General features: G+C 35.8%; 1 protein-coding gene across 2 annotated transcripts in view; it reads right to left on the reverse strand.

Moving 5' to 3' along the window:
- Positions 1 to 22,671, reverse strand: part of disp (RND transporter family member dispatched) — a 110,356-nt gene that overhangs the window by 42,735 nt on the left and 44,950 nt on the right. For both annotated transcript variants that reach the window (XM_089096697.1, XM_089096698.1), the window contains exons 5-8: positions 17,749 to 17,952; positions 13,822 to 14,048; positions 9,935 to 10,111; positions 7,975 to 8,110 (exon numbers count right to left, since the gene is read on the reverse strand). In XM_089096697.1, coding sequence (XP_088952823.1) covers positions 7,975 to 8,110; positions 9,935 to 10,111; positions 13,822 to 14,048; positions 17,749 to 17,952 — 744 coding nt within the window. The remainder of the gene's footprint in view (positions 1 to 7,974; positions 8,111 to 9,934; positions 10,112 to 13,821; positions 14,049 to 17,748; positions 17,953 to 22,671) is intronic.

Raw genomic sequence — 22,671 nt, forward strand, 5'->3', positions numbered from 1 at the left:
ATATTCTGTATTGTAATAGCGTTTGGCTTAATACATTTGCTTATGTTGCCCGGCCCGTCGGATTTCTTCAAAATAATGCTGTTCGCTTGTTTGTTGGTTTACAACCCCGGGATTCGGTGCGGAACGTCTACGAGCGAATAAGGATACCACCAGCATCTGGACTACGAAAGTTATATACATTTTTTTTTATTTTTAGGCTACATCATGGTACAAATCTTTAATGTTTTGACAGTTTAGTTAATTTGAGATCCATGATCCACAATTTTGACACTCGATGTTCTGGAGAGATTAATATTCCATTCATTGTTTCGACCCGGTTGACGTTTTCTGTGCTTCATAGGGGGATTAGAAGTTGGAATCATCTAGATCAGAGTATTAAAAATAATAGTGATATTCTTTATTTTAAGAGAGAAATTAAAGAAATCCTTTTTACTAAGTATGAATTAAGTTCTTTTGTTTTTGTTGTTTTTTTTTGTTGGGGAGGGGGGGGGGTGTGTAAATAAATAATTGAGTACCTTATTATGGCCTCTTGGGGTATGATTTTAATAGTATTGTTGAATGTGTTCGTTGTAAGGTTTGTGGTGCCGATTAGGTCGTACTATTGGTTAATTTTTTTTTCTTTGTCCTGTATTATTTTCTAATATAGTGGCTGTTATTACTGTTTTTGTTTTCTTTATCTCTCTCTCCATAAAAAAAAAAAAAAAAAAAAAAAAAAAAAAAAAAAAAAAAATGTTTGACAAAGAAGGGCCTAGATTGCAAAGAGCCTCTATTCAACTGGAGGTCCAAGAGACTTCTTGCTGTCCAATTCTAAACCAGCTTAAGCACTTCTTATAGACTTTAGAAGATGTGTCAAGTGCTTTCCTGATGTGTCACTGCGTTTCCTGAGGCCAAAATCATTTCAACGATTTATAGAATAGGAAAATTGCAACTTGGAATGCTACAACGTTAAAAAAAACAATATCATATCGACATTTTGACTGGCAAATTCAGATCCTTCAAAACGAACTTACTAGGAGTTTCAGAAACTCATATCCCAGGGGTAGAAAACATGGAATTAAGTGATATATAATTTATTTACTCAGGCAGAATGGATGGGGTACACGCTAAGTCTTGTTTAGTCTAGGAAGGTATTAATAATAGAACGCTAGTCGCTCATTTTATGACTAAAAAGTACAAGGTATTAGTCACAATAGTATATACCCCTGTAGAACCAACTGATGAAGATAGTAGTGAGTCAGATGAGTTTTACTTTCAGCTGCAGGAACAAATGGACAAGGTCCCATTAGCGATTTTAAGGTCTAGGTCGGTACAAACAGGGATAGATGGTATCCTCGCCAAGGTAAATTTGGTGTAGAAAAAGAGAACAGTAATGGTCATAGACTGCTGCAATTTTGTAGGTATAACAATCTAGTTATAATCAATATAGCTTGTGAAGTCGCTGATGGTGGCTTAGGGAAGAAAGTTAGAAACGCAGGTAGGAATATTCTTTAAAATGCGTTATATCTAATAGAGAGGAGGAGGGGCTCTTACAGGAATTATTTGAGTGATAGAGCATATGAGAATAAAAGGAATGTAAAGAAAGCATTAAAATGTGAATTAAGGAGTTGTGAAATGGAGACCATGGAAAAAATTTCAGAAGACCTGAAAGATGCAGCAAGACGGCATGATAGTAAAATATTGTACTGACATGCTAATAAATGGAGAAGGAATATTCAATCTGGACTTGTACCAGTAAAGTTAGGATCGGGGCCACAATTAGTGATTAGGTTTGACAATTAACGTAAAAGGTAGTGTTGTTGTTAGTCTATACCAAACAGGCCCACGGTATTTTTTTTTCACTGTGGGCCTTTGTCATAAACTTGTTGGCATATCAGATAGCCTAGCTGGTAACTATATCCCATACAATGTCACCAAATCATCACAACTTGTAAAGCTCTACTAAAATAAATTCTGTAATTGGCTGTCAACAAAGGAGCTCAGTCGTGGACATGTTTATAGTTTTTTTTTATCTTTGTTGGTATTATAAAATATAAATATATATGTAAATTATAAATCATAAAATATAATTGTTGGAGTTCTAATTGAAATTTAAAAAATTAACAAAAATTATAATAAAACCATCAATCAAGCGGTTCCCCGCGCTGCACGGGATTGAACCTGAAAACCTTTAAATTAAAGGTACAGATTTTTCCACTACGCAAGCACGAGGTAAAATAACATATTATCTGAAAGAATGATGGTAACTCGGAGAATTATAAGTTCCTATCGGTTTTTATAGAAAGCGTGTTGTATAAACTGCATAGAAATTTCAAGATAGTAAGATAAGATAAGATTTATTGCTGAAAAACGGCTATCACAAACCCAAAAAGGCCGAATTCGCACTTTAACATCAAATAAAGCGAAAAAAGAACAACAAAAACAAACAATCAAACAACAACAGAAAATTATAAAAGGGCCAATGTCAAATACGTAAAAATGTTAAAAACAAAACAAATTAAACTCATAAAATTAGAGGGCTAATTTCAAGTCAGCAAAAATGCCAAAAAAAAAACGAAACAAAAAGACAAAACTTATCTTTTTCTTTTAAAACAAAAATATAAGTTAGTTAGTGACTAAGAAACATAATAAAAACCTCCAAATTTGCAAAATGGGCATTAAATTAATAACTATGAGGTAAAAAGTGAGGGGGGGGGGGGATGCTGCGGAGATTCTTTGATTGAAAATGTCAACTATGTAAGGGATAAAAGTTCTTCTATATCTTTCAGAGCAAACTCTTATTGGGGCAAGAAGATTATTGGGATAAGAGTTTATACAACTCTTATTGGGGAGGCGGGGTCGAAGGGGTCAATATTGACCAGGGAAAAGGGGAGTTGTTCGAGGGTTATAAAGGGCATTGTTAGCAAAACGCAAGGTAGTTTTTGCTCTCCTTTCCTTAAGGGTGACAAAATTAGCTCTCCTACGAAGGGAAATATAAGGTTCTTTACCCTCATTGAAGATAATTCTTAGGCACCTTTTTTGGACTGCCTCTATTCTGTCCAACAATTCAATGGAAATGCCAGGATACCAAACAGGACAGGCGTACTCAAGGGTTGGATGTACAAATGACAGGAAAATCCTCAAACAATGCAATTTAGGGCACTTAAATTTTTTAAGGAGTTTAAGGAGGGAAATTGCGGCATTTGCACGTTTTAAGATGTCATTAATATGACAATCCCATTTTAAGTCGCTTGAAATGGTAACGCCCAGTAATTTCATAGTGGTAACAGACATTTCAGGGGGGATGGGATAGGAAAGAGAAGGGGGAGTCTTGAGGAAATTAATAGTAATAACAGTTGACTTTAAAGGGTTGTCTTTCATATCATCAGTAAGAGCTTCGGCTAATATCGATTCCAATATTTCCATTCAGTTGCTTTTTAAATTTTTGAAACATGTCTCTAAGAGGACAACAATGACAGTAGTCATTTGCTTTCGTAGAAACTTCGAAAAGGGATCATTCGGTTGGAAATTTAAAGGGTGAGTATCCTCTTTAATAGTCAAAAGTGATTGGAGGGCAACCAGCCCCCACGCCCAGCATTTCCCAAACTCTTCCAATCAAAATTTCAAGATGGCTATTTTGTTTGACGTAGTTTATAAGTCCAAAAATTATGTCTTTTAGAATGACCGCCCCTCCCCTCATTCCTCAGGGCAAGGGTTGTAAGTTATGCCCCTAGGGCATATAAGGTATTTATGGAAAGGTTGGTCACACAAACTTCGGAGGGGATTAGATTGGAAATCGGAAGTTTAAGTGTCCTTTTTAAGGGTCAAATTTATCAGAGGGTAGCTATGCCCCCCCATGTCATATTTTCCCAAAATGTATCCGATAGAAATTTTGAGATAGCCATTTGTTCAAAAATAGTCCAAAGATTATATAACAAGACCTTCGGGGTTGACACAACCCCTCATAGTTAGGGGGTAAGGGTTGTAAGTTATGCCCCGGGTGTATATACGGTTTTTATAGAAGGGGTGGTCGTGTGAACTTTGGAGGAGGCTCATTTGATTGAGAATGTACAGTTCTAGTCCCATTTCAAGAATTAAACATGATGGAGGGGAAAAAGCCCCCCCCCTCCTCCCTGACATCCTCTTTTCCCCACACACATTCGATTGAAATTGCGGGATGGCCATTTCGTAACCAACAGCCCAAAGAGCATATAATAATGTGTTCAGTAATCAAATATAAGGAACATTTAGGAGGACGTTGAACTAAATTAAAACAAATTATAAATAAGTGGACTTTCAAAAAGGTGACAAAGCAATATCTCAAGAACAACTTATACTATTAAGTTATACCTTTAAGAGTAAGTTTTGGGGGATTTTGAACTAGCCAGAAGGCACTATGTGAATACTTTTAATGCTACCACTACAGTTACTGTAACTAATGAGGCTAAGAGCATTAAGGTGGAATTTTTGGGGAGCGTTTAGGGGTAGTTCCAATTAAACTAAAAAATGGTATGCATGCAGGTTTTCAAAAGAGCATATAAGCAATATCATAGGCAGCGCCACTCAATAATAGCTAGAAATATCATTGAAACATTTAAAGGAGCTAATTCGATACAAAATTAAAAGTTCTAATGTCCTTTTTAAGAGTAAAAAGAGATTGGAGGGCAATCAGCCAGTCCCTCAAGCCAATTCATTTTCCAAATACATCCAGTCAAAATCTTGAGACAACCATTTTAGCCATTTTGTTCAGCACAGTAGAAAGGTCCAGTAACTGTGTCTTTAGGGATATGGGGCATGTCCACCTCCCACAATTATGCAATTGGGCCTTTGTGCTATAAAACTAAATGCTCCTTTAAAACTAAACCAAAACGCATTGTGTTTAGGGTTGCCAATAAGCCACTTCAGCATTATATCGAGAACGACTGGGGGTATTAAGTTGAAGCTTTCGGGGTTAGTACTATTACTACTTCTGCTCTTACAGTTTAAATAAATAAATAAATAGAGTGTAAGTGTATCCAGGTTGTTAAAGAGCATAGATAGAATCTTTTGGGTATGATATTAAGTTTTATTTTTCAGGTCAACTTGAGGAGGTATAAAATTAAACTAAAAAATACTATTTGTGTCATGATTAAGAATTGTTGAAAAAGTTTCCCCAACATACAAACAGCAAGCCAAACTATGGATTCTTATAGAAAAAAACGAAAAGACATAAAATATAATTTTTTTCGTGAAAAAGACTACGTCAATAAACAACGAACAGAAATTAATTTTTAAAACTTTTTTCGCTAAACAAGTTTTCAAAAAAAAGTAAAGAACTCCATTAAGCCAAAAATGGGCAGAAATAGTCAAGCAATCTTCCAAGCGTAAAACTCTCACAAATCACTATCAATAAATAAACAAAATCAACACGAACAGAAATTAGAATAAATAGCCGAGTCAAAATCAAAACGAGCAAAAAATAACATTAGTAGGGCTGATAACCCCCATCCCTTCTCAAGACCAGAACACAATTTGCGCTTTACTGAAAACAAAATACGTCTTATATGTTTTCACTTTTCTTAGTTAAATAAATACAAAAATTAAGACTTTAAGGAATAAATATCAATATATGTATATTAAACTGACAATCCACGGTAATTTTTTTTTTGTAAAACCTAATTTATTATCTGGTCTTGAGAAAGTATGCGTGTTGTCAGCCCTACTAATGTTAATTTTTCCTCGTTTTGAGTTTGACTCGGCCATTTATTTTAATTTCTCTTAGTTTTGAGTTTCATTTATTTATTAATAGTGATTTGTGGTAGTTTTACACTGGGAAGATTATTTGACTTTATGACCATTTTTGGCTTAATGGAGCTCTTTACTTTTCTTTGAAAACTTGTTTTGTGGAAAGCTTTTTAAATTAAAACAAATATAAGGTAGCATCATTCAGCCAGGGGGGCTGGCACCCCCCCCTCCCCCCTTATGGGTGCCAATGCTAGGTAGTATTATCAGTAAAGACGGTGGATACAGTGCAGATACTAAAAGTAGAATAACCAAGGCCCAGGGTATTTTTTCACAGTCGAGAAAAGTTTGGAAGAATAGAAAAATAAGTCACGAACCAAGATTAGAACATTGGAAGGTAGAGTGCTGACAAAGATCAAGTATGATTCTGAAGCATTGGCGCTCCTTAAAATTGGCGCTCCTTAAGATGTTTTCCAGAGAAATTGCCAACGAAGCATTTTAGGTACCCGACTGACTGACCATATCTTAAACAGTAAGCTGTGCGAAAATTTGGTTCAATCATGCTTTCTAGGGTTATAATGAGAGAAAGAATGAGATGAAATGGGTATGCCACGTTCTGCGGATGAAAGATGACAAATTGACAAAGACTGTCCCTTTTGGCCAACCGTCTAGGACCAAACAAAAAGCAGGTCGTCCCCAAATGTGGTAGAAGGATGCCGCAAGGGAAGATTTAAGTGAAATGAGAACTTCTTCGGAGGATGTAAAGAGGAAGGCTTTCAATAGATTGGAATGGAGAAGGAGTATGCGTGGCTCTGTAGCCTTAAGGCGGCTTGGTGTTAGAGTGAGTCGTTAGTGGTAGTAATAGCAGTAATTAATATCGTCTGTATTTTTAGTTGTTGATCTTAAGTCATTGAAAAAATAATCCAAGGTTTTTCACTTAAATTGATCTCATTTTTTACTCCAAAACCCAGTAGTAACCAAAACTCTAATAGGAATATTGATAACAATTAGTACAAGAAAATAACTGGTTTTTGTGCTGATTCTAAAAATATAAGATTTATCAAGATTGATTTTATCCATCAAAAGCTAAGAGCTTGAGAAAATTTGTATCATTTTCGGAAAAGCGGGAAAACATCCCAACAAACTGAAGCGATGAAAATTGCACCATCAGATTAAGCATATCAGAAAACCCTGCTGTAGAGGTTCCAAGCTACCATGTGCAAAACTGTAGAATTTTGTGTTTTTTTGCCAGAAGAAAGATCACGGATGTATTACTTCTTTTTTTAAATGGAAATTTCTCAGGGAATTTTCTTGGAAGGATTATTTACCACGGGGATAATTTTCCGTGGGGAATTTTCAACGGGACATTTTACAGGTGAAGGGGGGAGGGATATAAGTTATGCAGTTTTCCCATTGCTTTCATACAGTATTTGTTATTGGAAATTATGATATAAGGAAATTACTTGGGGGGGGGGCTTTTCACGGGGAAAATATTCCATGGAAAGAAACTTTCCGGAAAAAGTTTTCCACAGAGGGGGAGGGTATTTCTCAGCAGGATTTGCCAAACTATAAGAAATAAAATTTTAAAGAACAGTTTTTTTTTCAAACGAAAGTAAGGAGCCATTAAAACTTAAACCGAACAGAAATAATTCTGTATATAAGGGGCGCTGCCCTTGATCGCTATTTACGCTAAAAAGTCTTAACGTTTTTAAAAAACACTTCTCGTTCGAATTCAAGGACCCTTCTGTTTGAGCAGTCTTTCTTAAAAAATATGATAAAACATCAAACGTTAGCGTAAAGAGCGACGATCGAGGAAGGGGCAGCCCCCCTTATATATGGAATAATCTCCATTCGTTTTAAGTTTTAATGTTCCTCCTTATTTTAAGTTGAAAAAATTGTTTTTTTTTCAATTTAATTAATTATTAGGGCCAAAAGATTAAGCTTTCTTTTTACACTGACTCAACGTGTCTGTTGGGTCCTCAAATTTGCGTGTATTCAACCAAAGCAAAACAGCAGTTAAAAGAAACGGCTTTATGTTGTCTGTAGACAAGACAAATATAATATTGAAAAGCAGACATACCAATAATGCGGAAATTAGAGAAAAATGAACAAAGAAAACAAGAAAATTACTTTGTGATTCTAATCTTAAATCTTATTAAACGATGCTTCAGATATGCGAAAGAAAAAATGAATTTATGAAGCATTGAGAATTCCAAATTGAATAAATAAACAAGTGTTTAGTTTCACGTAAAAGACTCGAAAACATGAAATACTTACCAAAATCATAGGCAACAACTTCAAGGGTGTTCAGTTTAGGTATAGTCAAGTCGTCATAGTAAGTTGTTAACGATGAGCTTTTGCCCATGGGTAAATAGATCCCAGTGTAACGAATGACAATATGCCCCAAATGTTCCTAAAACAGAAAAATATTTACAAGCTCGAGCTAAAAAATACTGAATAAGGAACGACCGACGACCTGATTCAGACATTATTTCGTCTTTTTTAACTTTTGGGTGTATATCTTTCGCAGTGGGGGAATTCGTCATAACCGTATTGGTCAAACCAATAGTTAATCCGGTGAATTAACAATAAGATACAGAGAAATAAAAGACGAGGCGAAAGGATTTGGCTGTAAACTGTGATAACACTTAACTGTCTAAATATGACTCTGCTTGACAGTCTACGCGGCTCTTAACAGGTCAATACATATCTCTCCTATAACCAATTCATCTTGTTGATTAAAGACAACTTTTTTTTATTACACAGTGTTGAAATAAAAAAAAAAAAAAACGATTTAGAATAGACATCAAGACAAAAATTCATGTGCCCCAGGAAACCCCTAGTCGCATGTCACTTTCGGCTTCAAAAGTATTTGAAGGAAAAAGCAATCCATTAATTGGGAATAAATTCCAATGGAATTTTACAAGAAAATGGATTCCCTCAAAAATACCTGGCTCTTTGCGCTAAAGTATTTTTTAGAACTTTGAAAAAAGTTTGTTATTATAATAAACGGTCCTTGTGTGTCAGGAGTTCTTGGGAAACTTCTTGGGAGGGGATAAAGAGGGAAGCTTTGAATATATTGGTATGAAGGAAGAGCGTGTGTCGCTGCATTTGGCTCAGACGACTTGGTACTTTAGCAAGTTGATAGCAGTAGTAGTAGTATTTAAAGTTGGAGAAACAAAATATGAATATGAAATACTACCTTAACGTAACCTTGTTTATGCATAAATTTTTTGAGTATTCTAGTGTTTTTTTTTTCCTTTCAGCACTTTTGCGAACAACAAGCTGTAAGAAAAATGTGGCTGTTAACCTTTCTCTCTATAATGAGAGAAAGGTTGAGATGGCTAAGACATGTTTTACAGATGAAGGACGGTAGATTGTCAAATATTGTTCGTTTTCACCATCCATCTGGGGCGAAACAAAAACCAGCCCGTACCCGAACGGGGTGGGGAGAGGTCGTAAGGAAGGGTTTAAAGAAATTTGGAACTTCTTTGGAGGGGGTAAAAAATGAAGATTTAGATAGATTAGAATGGATGAGGAGTGTGTGCAGCTGTATTGGCCTCAGCCAACTTGGTGCCACAGTGAGTTGTTAGTTGAATAATTCCTAAGACCAAAATGGCTATGCATTACAAAATGAAGAAAATTGTTAAGAAAAAAAAACGAGGCTATTTCCAGATAGTGAAAAAACCTCCGCTCGAACTTCTTAAGAGCACAAATATAAATGAGGAGTAAAAAACATACAGATAAAAGTCCCAAGAACAATATATACACAGAACAAACCTCAAAAACAAAACTCTAAATCTAAAATAGGCCCTCTTAAAGCAACGGTGAAAGGATAAGTAAATAAGAGCATCAAACATTGAATAGCTATTCAAATCTGGTAAGTCAATTTGTGTAAAGCTTTCTTGACCGCTAAAGACCTACTAGGTATATTATTATCGAAAATATGTGGCAAAATAGCTGCCTATGAACAAAAATGATATAAAAGTTCGGAATTTATAAGTTCATTGTACATGAGGCTTAGATAGGCTTCACCAATTATCTGTATTAAGGTAAATTCCGATCGTTGACTCAAGCGAACGACGACTCATTAGAACAATGTTTCCAAGATAATGCGGGGCACACTATTTTCATAGCTAAAAATTGTTACTTTCAGAAGAGGCCAGGCAATTGCTTAGGCTTTTTCTATTTTTTATATGTGATTATGGTAGATTTAAGAAATATAGAAAAAAGTCACCTTGGAGTTTCTCAAGCTTTGAGCATCAATAAGAAAGTCTTTAATATGTTCTATAGCGGTAGGACTCGGACACAATGATCTCATACAACCAACGTCATCATCTGCAGAACATTCGATGGTATCTAGAGCATTGAAACATCTAGAAAGAATATCTTGAAATAGTTCCAAATCGTTTTCCTACAAATATAAAATAGGATCTTCAGCATAGTAAACGATTAAGTTTTCAAAGCGCGCTAAAATCTCATATTAAGAGTAAACCTGAAAATATCTTAAACAGAAAAAAGTGAAAAATATAGTAAAAACAACAAAAGAAAAATTAAAAGCAAACAGCCTATAAAACCGCGATTGAAGTTTACTTCGTCAATGCTAAATCAATAGTAAATGATTTTCAGAATGTTTAATTCTATATATTCCCTCTACTACATCCTAAATGCACTACCTCCGACGTCGTGTGTTTTAGGCAAAATTTAACCTGAGTGCTTCTCTCAAAACAGAATTTCTAGCATCATCGAGGGATGTAACACCAAAAAGTATCACCCCTTGTTTTTGAGATCATGACTAACAATATTCCTGATTTTTTATTATGTTTTTTATTCTGATAAATATTTCCACAAGTCCTGTCCCTTAAAAATCATGTATTTTTTTCTGAGTTTTAATCAGCATGTCCATAACAACTCGCTAGGATTTTTGGCGTTTTAGTCATCGGAGAAAAAAGAAAGTCAAAGCTTTAGAGTTTTTTTTTTCGTTTACCTGAAAATTCAATATTTTGCCAATACATCCAAGATACTATATAGAAACAACAATTGATTTAATAAGTTACAGCAAAACAGGTATGAAAAAGAGAAACTATAAAAAAGATACTGGAAATTATGCAAGAAATTATAAATTAATGAGGATCCTATTTCCAAACCCCCGAGCATTTTGGGCACATAAAAGGTATAATAAAAGATATTGTCGCTATCATTCCGTTACGGTAATGGATTATCAGTGGTACTTTGTACAGAGGAGAAATAACATTCAAATACTAAACACAACTAAACAAACCAAAAATTAAACACACAATTTTAAAATCAAATACAACATAGCCAAATAAACCAGTTAAGTAACAAAATTTTCGTCCACGCCAACAAAATTTCCAAGAACTGTACTAAGTATGTTGGGTTTTAGTAAGTGTTGTATTTCCTGAGATAACTAAGCCATCAACTTCCTCGAGCAAGTTAATATGCAGTTCCGACACATATTTTGCACTATGAGGCATCTTTTTGAAGCTGATGTGTATAAGGTCAGATTCACATTTGTTGACCTAAGGATCAGATGATCAGCCAACATTGTCTGATAACTATCATCAATGAGCTGCATTTCAACGTCCCGCTTAAACATTGACATTTGGGATGATGTCAGACAGTATTAGGAACTGGTACATCCGACTTTCATCGTCACGTTATACCTCCTAAGCATTCTAGCACGATTATACTACATAGCATAATAACATACTAGACTAACTTGAAAGAATACCAGTACACTTATACTTTAGGAGAATTTCACTTTGGCAAAACAAACATGTCGCAATTCCGTTAAGTATCTTCGTCATTTTGACCAGTGATTATTTTTTTTTTTTTTATTTTTTCCTTATATTTTGTTCAGCTCCTTGCATTACTTAATTCGTTTTATTTGAATATTAACATGCTCATGATAGCTTAAATGAATTGTGCTCAATAGCACATTCAATTCTAATTCAAACAAGAAATAAAAGTGCGCCTGGTTTGTGATTGCTGTAAACTTTCTAAAAACTGGCTTATTACAGGTCAATAGCTTTAATTTTTCTTCTTTCGCAAGTCAAATGTAACTTTCGCAAACCAAAAATTGAACCATTAAAAAAGGAAGTTAAAAGGGCTTACAAGCACGAATGTAAAAAAAGCTGAGATAAAGAAAAAATCAAGCTGAAATAAAATCATTAATAATATAACACAATTATAATGCATATTAATGTTGCAAGATGGGTCCAAACTATCCCCTAAAATGAGAATATTGAAATCATTTGCTCATGAAAATATGACTATGTAAACATGTTCATTTCACTGTCAGCAAACATTACCTTTTGGGTAACTAGGACTAGTTTATGATTACTTTCGCTACACTCACGAAAGAAAGTAATAACTTTTCTGAGTAATTGGTACCAATGTTAAAGAATGGGTATTGACCCCTTTGGTAGCAAATGTAAACTAAACGTAGAAATCAACTAATGCTCCTCCTATGGTTCTCTCACGTATAGGTTTTCCAGCAGTATAGGTTAGGGGCTAATAACTTCTTCTCAAGTCTGCACAGAGCGCTTAGGCTGGCTTAGACCTGGGCAGCAAGAAGGCCTTGGGACCCCCCAGTTGGAGGAAGGCTTTGTTCAAGACAAACACATTATTGGTCACTGCACGATTTTCTGAACTTTCCTACGCACTCCTGTCAACAAGGCTCAACATCCTCCACAAACAATCTCAACCCTATTAACTCCAACCTATAGCATATTTATACATACAAATATATTACAATGGGATGGCAATATATAATAAATGACATAGCTAGGAAGAAGCTATTCAGCCCAAAGAAGTTCACCAAAATAAATAAAACCCAGAAGAATTGTCCATTCATCAGAATGCAGTGAAGTACTATGTTGTTTACTAGGGTATAACTTCTTCAAGGGGTACCACTTGTAAAGAGCACTCTGTAGCGATATTTGGAGTCATGGTTCTGGTTAGAAAAACTTGAGAATTAAATTTCCCGACGCCACACAAGCAGGGCTTGCCTCCCCTAGACAGGGACGGAAGAAGCAGCTTATGACACCCCAAACCATCTCAAAGCACCAGAACAACTCCAGCCATTTATATTCAATCTATCCTCGTCACGGTATTTGTGTAATTCAAGTAGTGCAACATTTCTATATACATGATGTTTGGGGCGGAAGAGGGTTTTGGCCGTCTAATCAGACATACAAAAAATTACTACATAAGCTTGATTCATAAAAGGTAGCCTTTCTACTAAAACGCATCAATGAAGCCTCTGTGTTTTGGTTGTTTATTTGTGTAGCTTGGGGCCCTTTCCCTGGTGCAGTTGCTGCACTCATAATTTCGCCCTTGGAGCCGTATTTTATTGGCTTTTTGGTCATTCTGATTGAAATGGCTATCCCAAAATAGTGATCCAATACCAAGTGGGATCCCTGGGGCAAAAAGGACGGATACATGCCCTCTTAAATCGTTCTTCAACTAAATCGGATATTACAATTCATTAAATACAAAAAAAAAACTTACACCAGATCAGGTCTTTGCAAGCAGGGTACCTCATTTATTTGAGCAGTTAATAAAGAATAAATAAGTCATTAAGTGTTAATGGTAAGGAATAGCCAGTTTAAGCATTGGTGTATTCGTTCCAAAGTATAATCACCTACGGAACAAGTACTGACAAAACTCTCCAAAAGTGACCCCGCGTACCTCAGCGCCTCTAAACGCAAAATTTGGTACTACTTAATCGCTCCGAGCCAAAGTACTTTGCTCCAGCCAATAATTATGCTAGAGCGTGATTCAGGCGACGAGTGACGTACTTGTTCCGTAGGTGATTATACTTTGGTTGAAAGGTTCGCATAAGTAAACAAAGGGTCACTTTTTTTGTGTGGAGAGGATAGGTTTTGTCAGTACTTGTTCCGTAGGTGATTATACTTTGATTCGTTCTACTCATTTTTCGACAAACATTGGAGCAGACACACAAATAGTCCAATGGCCTTCAAGTAATTGCTATTATCATGACTGTAAAATAGCAAAATAGAAATTAAACTGCCAGGAAAAAAAATTGAACAACATCAAACCAAAAATTCGAAACCAGTCCACATATTAAAGGAAACTTACAGTTAAATTATCGCAAGACTCTCTCCCCACAAAGAATGCCAAATAATTGGATAAATGCCATGACTTGCAACATGTATCAGACTGATGCGGCGTAATACAATGGTCATGGAAGACAGATTGACTTCGTAAGGAATTATCCAGAACACAGATTTCTTTTAATGATCCCAAGGATAAAATTGTTTCCATTGAATTTTTCTTCTCGAGGATTACGTGAGAATAATCAAGTCCTATGAAAAAAAACTGATGTCATTGCCTTAATTTCTCCATAGTAGTATATTTCCGATTCTATAAGAGCTAAATTAATTGAACATTAAATCTTAAAAAAGAATGCTTTTCTAAGGAATATAAAGAGCGACTTTAACACAAGAAAGAGTAGAAAATAGATCTACAAGATTTCAAACCTAAAACAAGCAGAAATTGGTTCGAATGGAAAAACTAAACATTAAACGAACAAAAATTAAAATGAACAATGAATTCAAATCTAAAAGAATACATGCATTACAGCAAATAATGATGGCGTTGCATCTTCTTTTATCCCTAAAAAGGCTAAAGTGTAGTTTGACCTCTACTTAAAACTAAATAGATTGCTTAAATTAATTTTTTGATTGGCCTGTTGTTGTTTCTACATATTCAGTTAAAAACGACGATGATTTTTGTAGGAAAGTGAAGAGCAAATGTTAAGTACCAAAAACATTAAAATAAAACGTTCTTTGCTCCCAACACCCATCTTACAGGTCCATTTATACCTTAAATCCACGAGATTATAAACAACAAAATTACGAACATAAGTACTTTTCAAAACAGTAGAACTTAATAAATTGCAAATACTTTACGTAAGAAACCTATACCACAATCATACGTAGTGTTGCCACTCTTCAAACTTTCTAAAAGGTTACATTGTCAATTTTACTTTGCTAAAACTTAAATAAATAGCTCAAATTAAAATTTAATTTAGCAAATTGATTTAATATAAACTTGACTGGAATGGGTTCAAAGAAACAGACATCATTGACAAAATTCACTAAATATTAGAATACCAAAACTACTACTAATAACTCAATACAACACCAAGCCACCTGAATCCAGAAAGGGGGCGCACGCTCCTTTTCCACCCCAGTCTATTTAAAGCTTCACTCCTTGCCCTTTCCATGCGGTTAAAATTCTCTTTAAATCCTATTTATTACCTCTTCTGACCCCATCTGGGAACAACCTGCATTTCGTTTGACCCCAGATGGATGGCAGTTAAGGCACAATTTTAGGTAATCTGTCAACCTTCATCTGTAAAACGTGGCCTAGCTTCCTTAATCATTCTTTCGTAATAGCCCAAGAAAATGAGATCAAACCAAAATTACAAAAAAAAATAAATTGATTGTTGCAAATCACAGGCAGCACTGGGCTGCCTAAGTAAGGAGCGATATGGACACAATGCATTTTTTTCACCAAGGTACTTCGTATAAAAGGAGTTGTCGTAGAAACTTCAGAATGAACTCATTCAGTTCCTAATTGAGAGTTCTAATGTCCTTTTTTAAGAGACGAAAGTGATTAGATGACAACCAGCCCCCTCCCATGCCCATTCCAATCTAAATTGTCAGGTAGCTCTTTTGTTTAGCATAGGTGAAAGGACTCGGTAACTATGTCTTTGGGAATGTCAACCCTCCAAAGGCTTCGGGAAAAGCAACTTACAACTACTACTACTGCTACTATTCGGGAAAAGTTATGCAATTCGTAAGTTATGCAATTTTGTTAATTGGGAAAGAGGGCATGTTTGACCTTTAGTGTTCAAAAAGACCAAGAGCATTCAGGTGCAGCTTTGAGGGGAGTGTTGAACTAAATTAAAACACGTTATGTGCATTGAAATTGTCAAAAAAGCGTAAATCAGGAATGACTGGGGTTATTAAGTTGGAACTATCAGGGAATGATGAGAGGAATGATCAATTGACCAAAAAGTCAATATTTGCACGCTAATACTACTATTTCTGCTGCTTCTGCTACTACTATTAGTTCTACTTCTACTCCCACTACTATTACTGCTACATCAACTACTGCTTCAGTAGCAACTACTACTAAGGCAGATGATATTGAGGTGAGAATTTGAAGATTTCAGGCGCTGTTGAGGGGGAAGTTGAAGTAAATTAAAACACACTATAAGTATGCAGATTATCAAAAGGGCATATCGGCCACATCATAGCAACGGCTTACTCTCTGAAGTTGAAACTTCCAGGGCTTTATGAAAGGGGTGTTCAAACGACCAAAAGCCAAAATGTGCATAATACTACACTAATACCATTAGTGCTACTACTGTTAATACTATTGCCAATCCTCCTCTTACTACTACTAATACTACTTCTACTACTACTACAACTACACCTACTACTACTACTACGGTGACTACTAATACAACAAAGGCTAAGGGTATGAATACGAAAGCTCCAGGGAATATTAGGGGAAGCTGAAAAGAATGAAAAGAAGCTGTGTGCATGTAGGTTGTCAAAAGGGCGTACGAGCAACGGCTCGAAGCATGAAGTTGAAACTTACAAGGCTTGTTGTGGGGAATGTTTAACTAACCAAAGTGAAGAGCGAAGAGGGCACAGTGCATTATTTATTTATCATTGTTGTTCTAAGGCATTTCGTATAGAAGGAGTTGTTGTAGTAACTTTGGAAGGACCTCATTCGATTGGAATTTTAAAGTACTAGTGCTCTTTTAAGAATCAACAGTGATTGGAGGGCGTCCAGCCCCCCACCCCCACCCCCTCACGCATCTTTATTCTCCAAACATAGCCAGTCAAAATTTTTAGATAGCCATTTTGTTCACCATAGCGAACTAAATTGAAATAGGCTACGTGGATGCAGGTTATTAAAACATGCATCCACACGACCTTTAATTAAAACAATGCATTATTGGATGAGGAAGGGGCAGTCAAATCATATGAAAACCATTTTTCATAGACAACTTGAAATTAATGTGAAGATTGCCACCAGCAATTCTATAAAAATTTTAATTGTATGTATTTCAAAATAATACAGGACGCCCAGAATTCGTAAAATAAATCATTTTGTAAAATATGTGAACGATGGCATACAATCTGATTGTATTTTCAAAATTGATAGAAAATTATCAAGGTAGTAAATTATTTTCTGGGGTTAGAGAAAATATTTAAGCTTTTTAGCAGTATCAAACACACAATAGCGGGTATTCAGTTCAAGAAATCTTGGAACATAACTCAGAAACCCCTGCTCCTCTAAAATGTTTGGAAACTATCGTTTACGTTAAAGCTTAGTAATGATAACAAACAAGCTCAGTATTGGCGTAAAGAAGTCTATTGAGTCAAGCAATCACTTACTTGAAAAAAATGAACTAGCAAAAATTGCAAATAAGTTTTTATTTCACCTGTTTACGTAGAGGACACTAATCTGTTACATGATTATTCCTATTTAATTTACCAATGTTCTATCACCTACTATCTACTTAAGAATTTATTCCATTTATTTTTTTCCATTTTTTTCATTGTTTTCGCAGCATGGCTTCTGCTACGTGGCTGAATAATTTTTGGCATTTCGATTTAAATGAATTACCTCACAACAAGTAGTACATTTAATAATGTTATTGATCATTTAATTCCCTTGATGAGCTTATAATTTAAAAAAAAATTATGGGAGAAAATAGGAGGCCTAGGACATTAATCTGTTTTAACATTATTCGGAAAGATGGGTTTAAAATTTGACCAACTTAGCACTCGACCAGTTTTCTAATATTGATAGGGTAATCTGCTAAATACTTAAAATTTTAAGAACTTTTCATATTAGGCGTTAGTATGAAACACACGAGTATTACGTGAGAAACAATTTTAAACTTTTTCCGGCGTCCTCCTTTTAGATACTATTTCTTGTTTTTTTCATAAATAGAAAAAAAAACAGGTCATTTCTTACTGGGTATGTCACAGAAATATTCCTCTTCTTCACTGTTTTCATTATGAAATCCAAAGTTGCGGAAACGTAGTAAATCTCTCCAAATTTCTTTGGAGATTTCACCAACAGATTCACTACTATTATCAGGTGCTGCTACCATACGACCCCATGAAGAATTTCTATCGTCTGTGCTTCTTAAATACCGAGAAACTACATGATTAGAACCTAAAAACATAAGAAAAGCGATAAAATAAATGGTAAAAAAAAGAAGAAAACAATCATCACTGACCAGGTTCAAAAATCAGCCACACAGTTGTGCCCACACATCCGTGAAAATTATACATATAAAAGAAGATAACAGATGGATTTGCTTAATTTCAAATTCCACACAGGACCAACTACTAAACTCACCCCTTTAAGTTATTACAGTAAAATTATTATCAAACATAGCACTCATCACTATAACACAATTATCCGATTTGCCAAACAAAATAGAACATTCACCAAAGCTTTTCAGCTAAATCAAATGTCTGTTCATAATCTATGCTATTCAGGACTAAAGTAGTTTAACAATTAATGTACTTAGTAGGCAACAGCACTGTACTTCACACCGGATTTGGCTATCTAGGCATTGCAATCTCTCATTTCTTTTCTATTTTTAGTGGTCGTAAGTGAGGATTTTTTATATTGAGGTGTAGCGGGGGTTAGAGGTGGGGATTTTTTATATTGAGGTGTAGCGGGGGTTATGAGCCCCATTAAGGAAGTACATGAGGCAAATCCCCCCACTGTATAGTGGATAACACGTGATTTGTAACATTTGTCTATTGTATTTATCATCCCCAAATATCATTCTTCCTAACGAGACAATTGTCATCAATCACATGTTGGAGATTATTTTTAATTTTTATAATTGTATCATATTACCAGTTTATTCATCAAAGTGGTCGGGTGGTGTTTTTATTACTATTTGTGAATTTTTCCTGGAGAGATTCTCTATGGCTATTTAGACCAACAGAGACTTCTAAAAATATCTCCCGAGAACTCCCATCCCTTGTTCATGAATTTACTATATACTCCCCAGGGACACACACATCCCTTGTTTATGACTTTTCTAGATCTACAGAAACAATGTTTACCAGCTTAAACCTTTTATGTTAATCTCCCCCTCATCGTCGAGGTTTTAGTATCATACATACCTTCGGCGAAAAAAGTTTGATTTGAAAACTCACCAAACCAACATAGACACTCTTATCGAAGCTTTTCTCAATGACTCTGGTGATATTTTTGAACAGAGGAATTTGGATTAAATTTGTGCTAATCAAGACGCTCAACCGAAGAAAGGGCATTATGGTTTATCTGCTGTCACATCTAGCCACATTAATGCCGACTTATATTTAACGAAAGCCACTAGAATCAGCCAAACTAATACCGGAACATCTTTAACCAATGCTGCTACAACTAGCCAAATTAATCAAAGTTCACCTTTAACCGTTTCATCTGACAATGCTGCTACAACTCGCCACACTATTACCGGCTCATCTTTAAGCAGTGCTGCTACATCTAGTCTAATTCTTACAGACTCATCTAACAACCTTGCTACAACTAGACAAATTATTACCGGCTCATCTTAAAGCAATGCTGCTAAATCTAGCCAAATTAATAGCGGCTCATCAATTAATGCTTCATCTGTCAACTATGTTGCAAGACGATTCAGCACCGAGCAGTCAATCACTGCTTCATTTGACACCCCTATTACAACTAGCGATTCAACACCGACCTATCAATCAGTGCTTCATTGGACACCCCTGTTACTACTAGTCGATTCAACATCAACCCGTCAGTCAACAATTTATCGGACAGCCCACCAACAAGCCAATTCAACACCAACCCATTTACAAAAAAAGCCATCGGACACCCCACGAACAAGCTCTTTATTTACCAGTGAAATACAAGGTCGTAAAGATTTTTCAGACCCTTTAAATAGTGAAATGCAAGATTTGTCAATTATCAATCAAGGTAATGTTGTTCTGAATTAAAGAGGTGGTGGAGAGACTGAAATTCCAATACACATGAAGCGTTTTTTTTTTCTAAAAAAAAAACATGCATTAAGTGATATTTAAGATCGTACAAGTTTGACTCATTGCGTATAGTAAATATAGTATAGAAAAATTGTGAAAAAAGGGGTCAACCTCAAACAAATTGATATACAAATGTTTCTTTCACAACCCGACCAAAAAATATGTGCTGATTCCGAATCCAAAAAGTTTGCCACTCTTTCATAAATGTGAGTTTTTTTAAGTTGAACAAAAAAGGCAAAAAAATGTTGATTGAATTAATACCAGCAAATGTGAATAAATGTGTCATTTCTAAGCTCTTTTTTTGCTGATGAACATGAAACTAAATATTTAAAGTCAAAATAATTGTTTGGGGCTTAAAGCTTTGAGAGAGAGAGACTGAGGTTGGGGGAGAGGTCCAGCCTGCAGGTGTACATTAAACTTGGCAAATGACAAAACATTTGCAGCCTCGCGCCTTGGTAACAACCGAGACTGGGTCCAGGTAAAGTCCAGTATGCCAGGAACCTCAGTTTTGTGAAAGTGAGTAAGAATGAGGAGGAGGAGGGGAAGTTGAAACGCATATTTGACAACAACAAAAAACATTCTGTCAAAGAGCTTCCCTTAGCTGAGACAAAATATTAGTTCAAAGAAAAGAGATCAATATACTCAGATATAATGCAAAAGGGAGATCAATTACATAAGGCAGATAAAAATCACGGTAACACAGAGATTCATTGGATAGTGGCACAACTATTCAAAATTTGATCTTCTTCTTCGCTACCATCCTTTTCAAGGTTTCCGGCACCAACTGTTTCACAGTTAGAACAGCTTATTCCTTTATAATTGCCACAAGCAAGAACATCGCAGCGTCGAACACTCGCTTTTACAACTACAGTGAAACACTGAGAGAAGGGAAGGCGGTGCCGGTGATCTATCTGAATGCACAGGTCGCAATTCTCCTTTCCGCTTAATCTAGCTATACTCCAAAAGATCCAGTCGACACTCAACATTTTTCCACGCTTGTACTTGGAAGTAAGCTCGAAGCGAATGATATTTGCTAACATTGCTTGTTGATGGAAGCCTTTATGCCTCTACGTACTTCCCAGAACTTCCAACTTTTTCGAGGAATTTCCTGTAGTGGACCTGGTCAATACTTGTTTTATTTTCTGCTATAGGATGGAAGTTCCTATATAGGATCAACGGTAGGAGAACGGAAGCTCCTGATATAGGATGAAAGGCTTGCTACTTGAATTTATGTAGTAAAGAATATGTATTTCTCCCGCCTTCAGCCTTCAGTATCTAATAGTCCAAGAAAATTGTTAAGGGCTTAAGAAACACATTAGGGGAATTACTTCAAAATACAAAAAGAAGAAAAAATAAAAGCCTGCGCATACAGCTTGCGCCTCATGTTACATTCTCTAAATAAGGAAGGAAGGAACAAAAAGTGGTTTAGTATCCAAGATGGAAACTTTTCATACTCAAGAAGCTTTAGATAATTGCACTTCAAAAACAAACAAATACGGCTGAAAGATACTCTGAAAAAAGGGGCCAGTTTTATAATAACAGGGAGTAACGGGCTAGATTTACATTTAACCTTCACTGATTATAGTGGGCCCCAATTCCCCCCTCCACTAAAAAAAAGTGCAAATTATCGATTTACTTTTTGAGCAAGATAAAGTGTGTTTTAAAGGGGCTATTTAAGCGGGTGGACATCAAGTTTTGTGGGATAATGCTACTAAGAAAGACCTTGTAGCTTTGAATGAAGCAGGCTTGAAGGGGGGAATATTTCTTTAGCTTTGAACGAAGCAGGGTTGTAGGGGGCATGGGCGCCCCTAACCTGAATTTTAGTGGGGGCTTACCTGGTCTAATCGGCACTCCCAACGTTGTACCACTCCCAATACAAACCCCGGCGCCGCTCTGGCGCATGCTGCGAATTCCGCCGACGAGAGACCCGGTTGACCGCCATCGAAGTGTCGTAACGTCACCGGCGCGCTACCGTTGGCTGAGGTGGCAGTGTTCCGCTGACTTTGAATTAATTTGAGCCAATTCTTTATTAGGACAACCGCAATGTCGGAGTTTTTCTTCTCTCGTATGGCTAAGAATATCGATTTTGCTTCTTTGAAATCGAGTGCAGTTTTCAAAATTAAACAAACAAGTGCGCACACAAATAGTTTTCAAGAATTCCTTGGGCTTCCAGGGTGAGTTTTTATTCAGCACTAGTTCTTGTAGCACATCCATTGAATAGACAATTGTCTTTCGAACAGACGCTAGATTATATTCCAGGTAGGAACTTGAGATTTAAGGAGCTCTCTATTTCAGGACACAATGGTATAGCAAAGAATAAATATTTCTTGAGTCCTTGCCATAGGCAGGTGTTTGTAAATACTGAGGTTTTGATTTCTTGACATAGCAGCGTTAGTTAAAACGATAGGTTCTAAAAATTCTCCAGTTCCTAACTGTTAAATTCTGAATTTAACATCGACGACAATTAATGTGTTTCCTTATTTGTCATAAAACCAATGGAGGTGTAATAACTAGGAGCAGACAGGACATGGACCTATTCAGACATCAACAGAAATGAATGGGAAGGAAACTACAAATACAGGTCTCCCTAATCACCATCTCAATTGTTGTATCTATTATACCACCTGGAAAATTAATTTTTCGCTACAAAATTTGTTTAAATCTTCTTAATAAGTATTTCATCTATTTGAATATTTCACCCATATATAACGATAACTATTTTAAATTTACAGACATTACAGACGTTACAGACTCAACTATGGACAGATTCAATCACTGACATGGGTTGTGAACAAGAGTAATCATATTTAAATAGGCTTGGCTATAAGATTGTAGTCAGCCAATCCCAACTATCTGCAGCAGGTCC

This window comes from Artemia sp. Qi Xiang Cuo, chromosome 11, assembly GCF_049724085.1.
Source record: "Artemia sp. Qi Xiang Cuo chromosome 11, ASM4972408v1, whole genome shotgun sequence".
Classification (NCBI taxonomy): domain Eukaryota; kingdom Metazoa; phylum Arthropoda; class Branchiopoda; order Anostraca; family Artemiidae; genus Artemia; species Artemia sp. Qi Xiang Cuo.